The sequence below is a fragment of the Pinus tabuliformis genome, chromosome 5_1, assembly GCF_031772625.1.
Source record: "Pinus tabuliformis cultivar Carrire ecotype Pingquan chromosome 5_1, CPIR1, whole genome shotgun sequence".
In the NCBI taxonomy this organism is placed as follows: domain Eukaryota; kingdom Viridiplantae; phylum Streptophyta; class Pinopsida; order Pinales; family Pinaceae; genus Pinus; species Pinus tabuliformis.
In genome coordinates this window covers 836,295,276-836,311,500 of record NC_142305.1, presented here as the reverse complement: position 1 = coordinate 836,311,500, position 16,225 = coordinate 836,295,276, and the positions used below count along the sequence as shown (strand labels likewise).

At 39.5% G+C, this 16,225-nt stretch overlaps 1 protein-coding gene across 1 annotated transcript in view; it reads right to left on the bottom strand.

The window, feature by feature from the left end:
• LOC149167484 (PH, RCC1 and FYVE domains-containing protein 1-like) overlaps nucleotides 1-12,944 on the bottom strand; it is a 141,660-nt gene extending 128,716 nt beyond the window's left edge. The window contains 2 exon segments of the mRNA XM_089433005.1: nucleotides 10,608-10,694; nucleotides 11,694-12,944. Coding sequence (XP_089289131.1) covers nucleotides 10,608-10,694; nucleotides 11,694-11,741 — 135 coding nt within the window. The 5' untranslated portion in view covers nucleotides 11,742-12,944.
• Nucleotides 12,945-16,225: the final 3,281 nt, after the last annotated feature.

Genomic DNA, 16,225 nt, shown 5'->3' with positions numbered 1-16,225 from the left:
CTTGATCTCTAATGATGATGTAATTCTGGTAACGTTTGATTGGTGGTCTTCAAGAAGGTATCTCAGCTCAGTAAACCTTGACAGTTATATACATCCGTCTGAAAAGAATTCTGGGCTATACTTAAAATCTGATCTATTAAACCTTTTATTGTTGTTGGTAAGTAAGGCAGCCCATACTCTGTGCTAAGGGTTCAGTGCACTAATTTGAAGTTTAAAGTCAAGCACTCAGAACTTTTATTATCTGGAGTTCTATAACATCTCATCTCTTATTCGATGTCTCGATTGTAGTGTCATTTTTTATTTTGAAATGTGGCTCTTGGTTGATAGATCTATTTTGAAATACTGAAATCATTCAAAGCTCAGTTTATAATGAAACATCTCCATGAGCAAAGTCGAAGGGCAGAGGTATCAGCTTGATAGAAAGTCAGTTTGAAATCATCCACTGAATTAAGCCAGTTTTTCTGGAGATATAGATTTGGGTTGAAAATTGGCTGCTTGCAGAAGTTGTCACAGCAACATGATCACTTATATTAATAAGCAGAAAAGGCTCCCCTCTTGTTAAGTTGCATCACTGATACACATTATTGGCAGAATGTTGCAGTGACCTTGTCAGAGGCTGTATCATTCAGATCAAGGATAGACCTTGCTTCACAGGTTAAACAAGAATAGGGCAATGTTTCTGGACATGTATTACTATTATCTGAGGGATAATGCTAAGAAGCCTTGTTTGTATGGACCATGATGATTACCTACTGCATTGATGTATTGGGTAATGTTGGGGTCATCCTGAAAGTATGAAGATTTGTAGCTATCAAGGATAGTATCTTGTGCAATAAAGTTTCTTGTTTATATATGATATCAGTGGCACTATCACAGCTCAACATCATTTATGTTCTCTTGTCAGCCCAACATTTTGTATGATATCACTACAAGAATAGTAGCGATGGTGTCATGTTGTAGGCCCAGCATGTTGATGCTTGTATCATAGTCTTGTTCACAATCAAGCTGTAAACAAGACAGATGCGATCATTGGAAAGACTATCCGTTGAATCATCATCTTCTATGAAGAGGCTATAGAGATATTCCAGTAATGAAACTGAATCACCTTTGACTCTGATAAGAGGTGCTGCATCTGAAGCTTTCATTCTTAAAGATCAGAATGGCCTTTGTTGAAATAATCTCAAAGAAAGATGTCTTCTCCTGCTTAAAGAAGAACCTTGTCAATTCTTCAGAATGTTCCTCTCTGACCTGGAACTTCCTTGACCCATATGGGAAGATCAGAAGATTAATCAAAGCTAGGCTCCAGTGGGAGCTATAAAATCTCGGGATTTATAGCTGGCTGAAGACAGACTGATGAATACGATTTGAATTAGAGGGAGCTATGATACAACTATTGATAACATCTGTCCAACACTTGTTAACCCTCTCTTTTATCAAAGTAAGAGGGAGTTTTTCTTAAGGTGCAGACCCTCTCATTCACAAATGTAAGAGGGAGCTGGCTTCTGAACTTGAGATGGACCTAGGACCGATGCTCTACTTCCTAGGATTAGAGGTTTGGCAAAAGCCAGGTAAAATTTTCCTATCTCAAGGAAAATATGTTGTGAAGATATTGGAAAGATTTGGGATGGCAGACTGCAAGTGCTGTCGGACCTGAATTGGGAAATGCTTCTGAGTATCGTCAACTCATAGCTCATGTTCTCGGTGAACTCTCGGCCGGACATATGTTTTGCAGTTAACACATTCAGCCAATATATGGTTGAGCCTCGTCATATGCATTGGATTGGTGCCAAGAATCTTCTGAGATATCTTCGGGGCACAATCACTCGTGGATTGAGATACACTGCCAGAGATGTGAGGCTGCATGGTTATTTTGATGTTGATTGCGCTGGCAGTATGGTGGATCGCAAGAGCACTCTTGGATGTTGTTTTTTTCTTTGGGTTCCGCTTCGATACACTGGATGAGCATGAAGCAGAAATCAGTTGCCTTGAGCACCGCTGAGGCTAAATACATAGTTGCTGGTATGACCTCCTGTGAAGCTATCTGGTTGAGGAAGCTCTTCAGTGAGTTGTTTGGACATGTGTTGGATGCCACCGTGATCCTCTATGACAACCAAAGTGGGATCCGACTATCAGAGAATCTCGTGCTTCATGATCGCTCCGAGCGTATAGATATCAGGTACCAATTTATCCGGGATATGGTACAATGAGGAGCAATAAGGCTCCATCACATTGAGTCCGATGAGCAGGTCGACGATACTCTGACAAAGCCCCTGGGGAAGGTCAAGTTCTTGGCCTTCCGAGAACGACTTGGAGTCGTGGAAAGACCCTCTTATAAGGGTCCTGTATGATATGGACATTGAGCTCTAGGAGCTCCGGGGGCCTTGGGGTACTTCTTGGAGCGATGAGCAACCATAGGGTGAGTGGTTCAACCTTCCCCTAGTAGTTTGTTGTATACAAGGTGAGTAGTTAAGCCTTCCCCTGTGATATCCCCTGGCGACATGTAAGCAGGATGAGTGGTTCATCCTTCTCCTGTTGAGACATCCTCGCCATGCAGTCTAGGACTCATGGGAAGTACCTCTCATCTGGCCAATGAGTAGGGAAATGAGGATAGGGACCATAGTACTACCGATGGACGCATCGTGTACTACCGTAATCCCTATGCTAGGATGACCGATATTGATCTGGGATCAACTGGAACTGACTTTGGATCACTAAGAGTGGTATGACACACTCTCTTTTTATTGGAATTGACTGCGGGTCAGTAAGAGTGGTATGAAACACTCTTTTTTGATTGGAACTGACTTCCAGTCAATAGAGAATGGTATGATACACTCTCAATCACTTCTTCTTCTTCGTAAGTTCAGCAGAGCAAAGTAGTGCATTGATGGCAGAGATAGTACAGATTAGCAGATGGAGTTCTCCCTAGTTGAGAGGGAGTGTTAAAATTGGCAACTAGGGCCAAACACGACATGGGTCATCTTATTTATGACAGCTGATATTTTTCTTGGATTCCTCTCTCCGAGAGGTGTAGGATTAATCTAAAGATCATCTAATTCTGACATGTACAAATGGAGTTATGAATTTATTTTGATTATGGTCAAAATATCTAGGTCGGCCTCTTCTATATGTCGGCTCACCTAATCCAATAGTCACGTCTCTTGACCTCCACCGATTGGTATATATAGAGGTGCTTTCTCCCTCATTTGAATCATCTGAAAAAGGCATATACCTCTGGGATTTTTTGGTGGAGAAAGGTGAGCCTAAGCCGCAGCAAGGAGAGCCTAAGGACAGCGTGGAAGAGGGCAAAAAAGACAGCATACTTCTGTCATTGGGCCACAGGAGCTGTAGGTGACAGCGTGTAGGAGAAAGGACTGTTTTAAGGTGTGAATAGGGCTGTCTTAAGTGCGGATTAGGGCCAGCGTGAAGGTTGTCTAGGCCGAGGAAAATGGAAGGATAAATGAAGTTGTTGAGGGCATTTGTGTGGATCTGTTGTGGAGACAAAAGCGCCAGCAAGATGCTGAGCTAGGCCACAGGCCATAGCCAGCAACTTGAGGCTGTTCTGGGTGCTGTGTTGAGGGTTATACAGCCAGCAAAGAGCAACGTGGTAGTGGAAGGGTCTCACCTTGGAGAACCGCAGTCCTAGAGGCTTGAAGTGCTTAAATTTGTAGAGGGTTGATAAGTATACACTAACCAGTGATGCAGCGAAGGAAGGAGGGTCTTGTGGTAGGAAAGCTGCAGTCCTCTATGTGACTGTTGGAGCAGTTTTAGGGCTGACATATTTCTGTGTTTGTGCCCTAACCTGTATTCAGAATTGCAGTATAGAAATCTTCAGCCCTTGGTGCCAGAATTGCAATGTCATTTAGTCAACTTCATGGTTAAGAATTTTGATGTCAGATCTCCTATTTGGCAAATCAATATTGACTTTAAATCATTGTACTCTATCTCTCTCTCTGCTGAACTATCAAAGAATATATAAGAAGAATTGATCAAGGGTTTCCCCACATTGGGTTTTGTCCCTGGCTAGTGCCACATCTTGTGTCCTCTTGTCTTGGCTTGTCTTCTACTATTTATGTTTCTGTTCTATCTGCATTTTACTATCATGTTAATGTGATTGCTAATCTGGATATGGATATTAAGCTAATAGAGAAATTGAAGTAAAATTGCTCTAAAGCCTAGAACATACCATTGTTTCCTAAATTTAACAAATTAACTGGGAAGAAACCTTTGCATGCATGGCAAAATGTAAACACCATCAAATTAATACTAGCCAAGAGCTTGGTTCAAGTGGACCATTCATCCAATGGATGTTGAAAGTGGCTTTCTAAATGGAGATTTAGAAAAGGAAGTATATGCATGGTAGCCCCGTGGTTTTTCACAAAAGGAGAAAGTTCTATTAAATGGAATATGAGATCCTGTGGAAGTGCATAAAAGTCAAAGTGCAATTGGATGCAAGTGGGTCCACAAAGCAGATGATTCAGTTCACAATCACAAGGCAAGGCTAGCGGAAAATGGTTTTGCATAGATGGTACCCATTGAGACGAAACCTTTAAACCTATAGCAAAAATAATACACCATCAAATTAATACTGGCCATGGCAGTTTGGTTCAAGTGAACAATTCATCAAATAGAAGTCATTAGTGCCCTTCTAAATGACAATTTAAAAGAGGAAGTATACATGTAGCAGCCGAAAGGCTTCAATCAAAAGGGGAAAGAGAATCTAATGTTGAAGGCACCTAGAGCTTCGTACACGAAAATAGAAGAGTAGTTCAATGCCAGTAAGTTCAAGAGAGGCCCATCAAATCAGAATCTGTACATAGTCTAAGGTGATTAATTATGAATAATGATATTGCAAATTTATGCAGATTCTGCTCTCAGATAATTTAAGCTAACAACTAGAAAATGGAAACAAAGTTTAATCAAAACTGCAGATTCTGAGTATGTTAAATTAAAAATTCTGCACGCTGAAAAGTACAAACAGCAAGTACGCACAAGTCTGACCTCACAATACTGTATCCATATTCAATAGCTAAAAAGGAAAAATACACTGCAATAGCTCAAATCCTAACACACTTGAAACATTTTTAATGACCCTGACTTTTTTTCTATTGAAGAAGATTAGCTAGGGTTCACAAAATAAAGACATTCCATACACAGTCCCTGACTTAGGATAGGTAATCCTAACCTTAAATTTTGCCTAGGATAAGGTGCCTAACCTCAATGAGAGAGGCTGCCTAGCATAGACTGCCTCGTATCTAGAAAATGTCCTACTCTAACTCTGGAACCCATCTCTACTATGTGCTTTTCTAAAGATAGATATGTTCCTAAAATAGAACTGAGAAAAGAACTTCTAAATTAAAAAAAAAAAGCCAGCATCTAACTGAAACTAGAACAGCATGCTAAATATATCTCTATCTATTTCTGGAAAACAGTCCTAACCTAAGACAAGCATGCATGCATACAACAACTGTAAGATGCACCTCTTTATTGCAGCTGCACCGTCATACACACACTGTAATCTGCTGCATGGATACCATGGCTGTACAGATCCATTGAACTGAAGTACTACTGATGGATAAACACCTTCAGAACACAGGTAAACTCTAACATCACTGTTGTACCATGCTAACACTACTCTTATTTACATCTTCAACATACCTGCACACAGACCAAGGTTGTTGTTGGGTATGGTTCTCTGTTGAGGGTTAACTACTGTACACTGTTGCATTGCTAAAGGAAGAACGCCTTTTGATATACACAAGTAAACCTCTAATGGTCCTTCTCTGCAAGGAGAGTGTTCCACCAAACCAACATTTTGAACCTCCCCTCCGCTAGGGGCATTGTCATCATGTTCACCATCTATGAACTTAAAAAATATAACCTTGGAACACTGCTCCCTTTTGTACTCTATAATCTCTTCAAAATTTTCAAGGTGTAAGTTGTAACTCCCTTGTACAAGGAAAACTTCATCAATGACATGCCAACCTCTTTTGTCCTTATGTCAAATTCACAGGTCAAATTCTTCTCACATAACCTCATGAATCATTCAGGACTTTTGCAATAATACACCCGTTAGAGCCTACGGAGTTAGCTCAACCAGTTGTCACCAATGTTGTTGGGCATTTGGCTAGTTCTACGACAATAGGTGCTTGATTCTAATCCTCCTTAGTTAGGCACACTAGTGTACATCAACAGCCTTACAAGGGATGCCATCCAAAATTTTGGGGAAGCATCCCTTGGTTTCCACATGAGGTTTTCCTAGGAAAAAAATTAATACAAGCATCTGCATAAAAAACCAAGATAAATGGATCATATATATCAAATAAAGTATCAAATTTACACCAAACTTGGAAAAGCCCAACTTGAGTAAGAACACAATGATATTGAAATCCCAAACTCAAAGTGCATGCATCAGCCCATACAGAGCCATCTTCCTAAATTCATGTGTATCTCATGTCTGCAGCTCAAAACCTCCTTCTATCTAAGAGAATCTTATTGCAACTGGAGTAAGACTCTAATAAGTTCAATGCACTCTTTTTGAGAAAATCCTTCAACAACAAACCTATCCTAGTACTCTGCCATGCTCTAGCAGCTGCATGCATGAAATCGATCATTGATTCCACATAAGTTTCATTGGAAGGATAGTCCTCCATCATGGCATCCTACTCTACTAGATCAACAAGTAGCCTGTAAAGGCCACCATCTCAAACCCACCTAGCCAAAACATGACCATGTTTGAGGCTGCAATTTCTAATGATCATATGTTGACCATCAAACTTAATGACACTGTAGATCTATCATGCAAGAAACTAAAAGAAGACTCTTCATCAAATTAGGAAAATAGAAGACAATCATCTAGCTCAAGAACATCACTCAAAGGCATGTGAAAAGAGACAGTCCAATTCGGTTACTAGACAAGTAGCCTCATTGCCCAACTCCATCCATATGCCAACCTCCTGCTATTGAAGTCCGTTGAACAATTTCTTGTTGAATGTCATGTGTTTGAATGCTCCACTATCCATATACCACCCAACGCCAAAAAAAATAGTAAAAAGGCATGATGCCATGAATAAAGTTATCTCAAGTGTGGATGTTAACTCATCCACTCTGGTTGTGATGTTGCTCGGCTCGCTTCCTCTAAGGCCATTGAGATGCATGGTGGTCCATCTAGTGACACTTCAAACAATTCACTTGACTCGTGTCTTTCTTCCCTTGGTTCAAAGAATATGATTTTTCCTTCTTACCCTAGGAAGATGAGGACTAGGTTCTCAACCTCCTCTTTGGCTGAATCTCTAGTTTGGTCTCCTCCTGGCTAAAAGCATTCCAAAGCTTTTCAAAGTTATGAACTTCTTACTAGCGCAGACACCACAACAAACAGCTCCCAAGATAAAGATAACACATTTATGTTATCAGCAACCAACTCTACATCTTCGACCTTCACCTTGATAGCAACGAGCTGATCTCAAAGTTCAGCAATCTTCATCAATTAGTTGGCCACTATGTCGATATCGCTCATGCATATACTCATGAACTTGTTCTTCAGTAACATGTAGTTAACATTGACACATTGGTACAAAGTGGTCAAGGAATCATATATCTCCTTTGTTGTCTTCTTTGTTATATGAGGAATCAAATGGTCCTGACACCAAATCAAGAATGATAATCTTTGGTTTAGCATCCTTCTTGTTATGCTCGACAAGTTGAGGATAGACAGAAATTGTAACTTTCGCCTCCACAAAACCACAGATCAACCTCCTCCAGCAGAATCTGCAGTTTGCACTTCCAAGGTGTATAGTTGGATTGCCCACTAGATGGTAACACTCTGTAAGACTACAACTAGTTATCTTACAAAACCTAAAATCATACTTCAGCCAATACATTAGCCACAAAAGAACTCAGATCTGCAACCCATCACAGGTGAATATCACCTATCACAGGCAAAATACAACCTTCCAACCACTAGAGGATCCTAGGCATCTCACCCAACCACCTATCACAGGTTCTGGTGCACCTTACATGTGCAAATCCACTGCAATCACTGAAGCTAGGTCATCACACCTACCAAAATCCTCTGACAATTCACTCTCACAGGCATCAGCATTCTCCATACCATGTTAACTTTTTTCGGATCATGGTATGCAGATTCTGCACTCAGAAGAATTAACATAACAGCTAGAAAATGGAAAGACTAAAATTCAATCAAACAGCAGAATCTATGTACATTAGACTCAAACACACCACTCTGAAAAAAGTAGGAACGGCAAAGTACACACAGGTCTGAACTCTCAATACTGCATCTGTGTCCAATAACAAAAGAAGAAAAATGCACAGATACAGCGCAGATCCTAACACACTCAAAACATTGAATGGATCACCACCTCCACCCTACGTTTCTTTTATATAAGATAGGCTAGAGTTTACAAAATAAAGGCATCCTATGCACAGTTCCCAACTTAAATTAAATCATCCTTACCTTAACTTTGCCTAGGATAAAGTGCCTAACCTGCATCAGAGAAGCTTCATAGAAAAGACTGCTTCCCGCCTAGAAAAGTGTACCCTACTCAAAACATAGAACCCTTCTCTATTATTCACTTTTTCTAAAGATGTATCTGTGCCTAAAATCCTAAAATAGAACTGAGAAAAACACTTCTAAATTAAGAAAAGCAAGAATCTAAGTAACACTATATAAGACAAGAATGCATCATACAACAACTATAAGATGCCTAAAATTGATACGCTTCTTACATTGCTGCTGCACCCTCACAGCCAAACTGTAGTCATGCATGTATCCCAAGCCTGTATGCATCTGCTGAAGGTGCAGGCCAAAAGGATCTGCTCAGATGAAGTACTGCTGAAGAAGAAACTCCTTCAAAAAGACAGATAGACTCTACCATCACTGCTGTGTCATGCTCATGCGGCTCTTGACTGTGGATTCAACCCACCTGCACACAGATCAAGGCTGCTACTAGGTACACTTCTCTGCTGAGTGAAAACTGTAGTGTACTTCTACACTGGTGAAGGAAAAAAAAAACCTTCAGAGCAATAGGGATAAAACTCAAACAGATATTGTCATTGTGGTCTTGGTTGTAGATGATCTCATCATTATAGGTAACAGCTTAGATAATTTAAAAAACAAAAAGTGAGCTGCAAAGATCATTTGAACTGACAGATTTGGGCATACTCCATTATTGTTTAGGAGAGGAAGTATAGTGAATGCAATGTAACCTGTCGCATCTTTATGTCCAGACCATGTATTCAAAGAAATACAGAAAAGATTAAATAGAAGATTGCAAGTCAATGGCAGCTTCTTTTGAAACAGGAAAGGAATTACTGCCTCATGCAAATTCTAAACTAGTGGGTACAGCTTTAAATATATAACTAAATAGTCATGCAGTTGGGATTGTTTCACAATTCATGGCAAGTCCCAAAGTTGTTCACTGGAAAGAAGCAAAGAGAATCATAAGGTTTATGAAAGGGGACACTATATTTGCAGGGTGATAACTTCAAATTAGTTAGGAAAATTATCTATCGTCTTCTTGTATGTCTGTGCTTCGAAAAACTAGCACCTTTAAAGACTCAAGATCAGCTCTGATGAAGTTTATAGGTGTGAAGCACTTCTGAATAGTGCACTTAATGACAATAGAGCAAGAAATATGTTGAAAGATTCAATCTTGCACTCAGTCATAAAAAGAAGTTGGGGCATCCAGCATCTTGCCAATTGTCACACGCCAACTTCATCCATAATGTGAAAACCAGGTTGACTGTGAAAACTCTTTCCCACTTTGTACTACTGCAGTCTCTTGAATCCCAAGAGATATCTGGCTGCTTCGGTTCACAACAATTGTGTCAGGGAACTCTAAATGATACAATTATGACGTCCAAATTTGCAAGAAGTGTATGATCTGGGGTCTTACAAAAAACTTACAGCACTTGTGTCAACAAATGTGAAACAGAAAAAACAAACTGCTAAAAAGTTGCTCAGGTAAGTGCTACATGGAAAGCAAAACAATAAAAAGCATAGCCTGACACACACCCTCTAGGCTCCTTCTAAAGTAAGCACTACATGGAAAGCCAAACAAAAAAGATAGCCTGACACACCCACTAGGCTCCCTCAGGATATATTATGACAGGTTTAACTGTAATTTGATAACACAATGTTGAGGTATTGCATGGAATAAACAATATACTATCAATGGGCAAATAAAGAACTCAAAATGAAATGAATTTCTTGTTTCTACAATAGCATCACTCTTGGGATTTTCCAAGGAAACACTAATTTATACACCATTGGGATCTCTACTTAATCTGTAGAGAGATGAGCAACGTTAGTGATACCTCTTTGCCCTCCAGTGACAGGTTTTGGATATAGTAAATTTCTAGATAAATTGTTAGCCCGAATCTGAATCTGTGCACGGTTCACACATCCCAAAAACCTGTGCATGTCTGGACTCTGGATGTGTGTGTGAGTGAGTGTATGAATGTGTGTGTGAGTGAGTGTGGGTGTGTGTTCGAGAGAGAGAGATAGGAGATCGCATAAATAATCCACTTTCAAAATAAAAAGTTAAAGCACAACATTCCATAGAGAATTTTTTTTAAATACTATTACATACGTTAGAAAGTCTGAAAGGACAGAACTTAGGCTTCCCTCGCCTTCCATACTTCAGTAAATATGCGCCCTTTTTCAGTGCAGTTATGGCCTGCAGAATCACAGTCAACAAACAGAATATGAATCGTGGGTTTAAAGCATTGTAATAGCTTTGTTGTTCCTCAGACAAATGTGCTCTCAGAAATCAGATTCATGCTCTCCAAAAGATGATATAATGATATCTAATCACATTTTCAACTGAAACAAAGGAAAGTTGAGTAAGCTCAAGCTCCCAAAAATTATGTCATCCAAGTTCTGCGTAGCTGTTGCTGGATATATCTACCCAGAATATGTGAACATAATAGAAATGAAAGGAATTTGAAATTTTGACCATGAACTGAAAGTTCCCATTAAGAACTAGACCAAACCCACATCTGTTGCTATTTGATTATCAAAACAGTCACCCATGCTAGTTCGTTTCCGGTATTTTCATGGTTAAAGTTATAACTTAGTAACTTCAATCAACATAATTAACCAATTTTGACCTGCTATGCAACCCAGCTATCAATTAAATAGAGGCATAGATGCCACACAGGTTAGATAGTAGCTAAGGCCAGTAAGCTTCACAGTAATCTGCGACTTGAGATTGAAGATAATTTTTAATTAAACTGCATGCCTAATTCCACAGTGAATTTCAAGTGGGCTGAAGAGACAATGTTAAAAAAATCAATAAATAAATAATTGTAAAATAACATCACAGCCAATGCAAGTTAGATCTAATTCCACAACAGTTAAATCGATTACTGCAGAAGCTCCAGTTCACCGTCTTCACATCAGATACTCCACTGTGAAATTTGATTTCATTGATAAATCTTAAAATGGATTTACGGGACTGGAGCGCTATTGGTCTCTCAATGTAATGTCAAAAATGAAGTAAAACGGTCATGACACAAATCAAGCCCAAGCCCGACATGAACCAAAATTAAGGACTAAAAATATAGACCCAAATTTTCACCACATTTTTTTTTCTTTTGCACTCGTAACGTTTTGACAACCACAAATACAATATGCACCATACTATATTCATAGATAGCAAAGATCGAAGGCTTGCCTGCTCAATATCCCGTTCAATAGGACCGTTTCTAGATAGATCTGCCATTTATTCACAGACCTCCTCTTATCCGTAATCAAAATCCAGTCCTGTTACAGCAACGCTGCCTCAGTAAGTGACTTAGAACCCCCCCAGCCATTCTCCTTGTACAAGTTTCAGCCAAAGCGCAACCGTCAAAAGTCATTGGCCGGTGTACCACTACGCAAGCGCTACAGCAAATGACTCAAATGCTCGACCAAAACCTGGTCAAAAATGTCTCTGATTATTTATCTGCCTCCAACTTTCCTCAGGTCTAGGCCTGAACTTTTATTCCTTCCAAGGGTTCACCAAATAAAATATTTATGTTGGCAGACACCCCGCCAATGCCATATCCTAAATGTTCCCGATGTTGTTTTCTATGTCGAAAATCTAGATTTAAAATCCATACTTTTACATTAAATATGACAAAACTCAACCAATTCCCGTCTCCCGAGCTGGAGGATTCGTAAGGGTAAAGCCAGCATCAAAATTTACTCGAAGACATAAAAGTACTTCCCTATATCGGAAGCTCCGCAGCTCTAAACCGCGCTCAGGGCGCCAATATTTCTCCAAGAAAAAAGAAATTAAAAGGCTCGGATTTTGCTGAGGCTCCTCATCGTTTACTATTAACTAAAAGATCGCGACCTCGGAACGGCATCCAACACAGCATTATAATTCCAATTCCTGTGAACTTCGAATCGGGCCTCCGCAAACCAGTTTCCGCCTCATTTCTGCACTAATTTACACGAAAGAAAGCTCAAACACTTCAGTTCTTGCTGAAGCCAAAAAATAAATTACTGTCAGCGTTTCCGTCGATTCTTGGCTGTTTTACAAGATTCGAGACCTGCCGAGCTCAAGAACAGTCGTATACTCCAATACAAGTCGCAATAAAACAACTTGCCCAAAACTCCAACAACTCTGCTGCATTTTCCGCGACTGGGGGATCTCTGAGCAGAGAATTCCTTGTAATTTAGTCAATGCTTCACCATTTCTTACGATTCAGGACTCCGCGATCTCCGGATCGCATGAAAAAGCTGGAGCATCCATCGGCCACGCAAAATTGTGCTAAAGACGGCGAAACTGAGCATCAAAAACCTTCCAGCTAATGGCCCTTTCAATCGCACGAGTGTCACTGAGAAGCCGGACCCCAGAAAACCAAAAATTATTATTGTGCGATCAAAATTTCAGTGAAGAGCCCAGGAAAAAGGGGAAAATGGCTTTCCCCACGCGCGACGAAAAAAATAAAATTTAGTCGATAAAGATTTGAATGTTGTTTAATTTAGTCGATATTACTGAGGGTGGTTACTAACAATTAGATCTAACTAAAGTTGGGACAACTTTAGCGAAATCAGGGTCAACTTGCGGAGGCGTTTGAACGTTTTTGAGGAGGTACCCTCTAACTTTAGTGATTCCAACTAAATGGCCTCTAAAAATGACTAGATCTGTATAACTTTTAGGATTTATAGGACCACGGACACGGGGAGGTTAAAAAAATTAACAAATTGACAATGGTGCTGTAACGAAGAGTGATAGAACCATAAAGAATTAGAAGTTTTAATGGCTAAATTTAAGTTTTCTATTTTTAAGTTTTTAAAATTTTTTAGTTGATTTTATTTAAATTTCAAAAAATATAATTAATAATTTTCGTTAGTGATATTATATAATTTAAAACAAAAATCAGAATATTAGGTCAATTTATACATTTAAAATGTATTTAAATAAATACTATAAACTTTTTAATTTCACTAACCATTTTATAGTCAAATTGACAAGATGACCATGTCATTTTTCAAAGGTTTTTTTCAAGGAAGAAAAAAAACGTAATGACTTTATTAAGGATAAAGATGTTTATATATGCATATTTTTTAGCTTTGATTCATTAGGCAAAAAAACATCAAGATGTTTACATATGCATATTTTTTAGCTTTGATTCATTAGGCAAAAAAACATTAATCCAGCTTACATAAGCATTGGTCCATGCCCAGGGATACAGGGTTATGATAGAACCATTGGAAGCCTCAAAGACAAAGAGGGTTATACATATAGAATAATCAAAATTCTAGAAGATCTACCTGAATAGGGGAAGGACAAAAACAAAACAGAGTCACCGATACAAAAACCAAAACAGAGAATTAAATCCTTGCACACATAAATCTCGAAAAATCCCCTGCCTTGAACTATATTGTGAATAAATCTTGATGAGGAGGATAAACCTCTCTTGGATAAGGCATCAACAGTTTGATTTTGCTCTCTATACACATGCTAGAAAGAAATGTCCATGAAAGAGTGAGTAAGCAACTTGATAGACTTCATCCAATTAACCAGGGAAGAAACCTCAAGATCATTGACTTCGCGAACCCTGTTGATGATAGACAATGTCACCAACAATAAAGATTTTGTCAATTGCTAGCAAAAGAGCACACTTAAGCACTCCCCAAAGGGCGATTAGTTCAGGCTTGGAATTGGATCTGTCACCTGCAAACCAATAAAAATTGAAGGCCTACGAAGGGCTAATCTGAATGTGAGCTCCATAACGACAGTGGCCCCCAGCAAATGCCCCCATCAAACAACCCGATGGGGAACTTTTCCTCCAGATCAAGAAAGGAGATAGTTCGGAGGAGAGACCTGGGGAACCAGGGGCTGATATCTAAGAAGTATGAGACAATCTGGATGCAAGAGGATTGGACATCATGTCTTATGTTCTCAAAGATGACTGCATTACGAGCACCCTAAAAGATGTAAAGTGGCAGAGCTCTATAAGGCCACTAACTTGCAGACCAAGAAGACAAGCATGAGAGGATAGAAGAAAAATTAACCTGGCCAAGAATTTTTAAAGACCTTAGGACATCCTCCGAACTGGTCATTGTAAACGGACACTAAAGAAAAGTGTGAGAACGGTGTTCAGAGGCCAACCTACAAAGGGAGCATCTGCCAAGTCCATGGAGGTCGTGTTTCATCAAGTTTTCCGAGGTCAGAATGCAGTTATGGATGGAAAGCCAGGCAAAACATTTGAGCTTAAGTGGATCTTCCCATTTCCACGTGTGGGCAAGCACTTAGTAGCCTAATTAGGGGGAATGTCCAGCAAAATATAAGAATAAGCTTCCTTGGCAAAGATGTTGCCTTTTGCCACATGCCCATCCCAAACTAGTCGATCCTTCTTTTGGGCCAGGGCAATGCCAGCTTCTCCAAGTTGACGACGATATTATTCCCATTCAGCAAAGAAATGATCTGGGAGCTCGATCTCCCATGCATGAGGCCAATAGATGGAGAATAACAATGATACTGTTTTTCCACCAAGACTGACCAGTGAGTGGAAACCAAGGTTGTTGAGGCATTGTATTAGGTTGATAGAGAGTATATGATTTCTAGCAAACCCCTTCATTGCATTAACTCCAATGAGGACCGAAGACTCGTCACCAACCAGCTAACAAAGATTGGAGCAGAATCAGGGTCGACTTGCCATTAAGTTGCGCCATATTTAGGAAGGCTTGTAATGTGATGGAACACCTACAACAATCCAACCTTCTAAAATCCCTAAACAACTATATTTGGCAAAGTTGATTTCTTATCAAGGGCCCTTAACATTGAAAACCCTCCATAGATTAGAATCCAAGAGGGTTAGGTTAAATATTCTAGAGTCTCGTATTCCCCATCCACCAATTTGAACACCCTCAAAATGACCTCTAATCTGATGAGATGAATTTTGTTGGTGTTGCCCACCCTAGGCCATAAAAAATTTGCTATGCTAGCATCCAAACGATTGATAATAGCTTGTGGAATGTGAAATAAATGCATCCAATACACTGAAATTCCTTGAAGGACGACCTTCACCAATGTGACCCTACCACCGAGAGTGAGCCAGTATGGTCCCAAACAGTTAATTCCTTTTCAAATTTTTTGATGAGCCATGTCCAAATTGAAATATGATAATTAGAGGATTTTAAGTTGAAGCCCAAGTATTTGAAACGTTAGGATAGGGAACAACTCTTGATCCCAAATAAGCCAACAATCTGAATGATTGAATCGGACTCCCCAACTTCAAAATGATTTTTTATTTTTCAAGATTTATAGTGAGACCATACACTTTGCCAAACAACGAGAAGACCTATGAGTAGCCTCCATTCTTCAATATTTTATTGTCTAGCACAAAGGACGCCATCAATGAACAAGAGGTGTGTCAGGGAAATGTTTCTTGTGATCTTGCAACCCCTAATTGTTCCAACCTCATTTTCAACTTTTTTTTTCCTACTGAGGGCGTCGATTACGAGAATATAAAGGACAGGAAACAGTGCACGACCTTTCCTAAGCCCTCTATAAATTTTGAAAAAGTATGTTGGACTCCCATTGATCAACACTGCCATTGATGTTGAAGATACACCATCCATTATCCAATTAACATGGCTATGAAGAAAGCCAATTTTGTAGAGGATCAGTTAAAGAAATTCCCAGTCAACCCTATCAAAGGCTTGGACAAGGTCGATTCTTGTTATGCATGCCTTCGATTTCTTGGATTT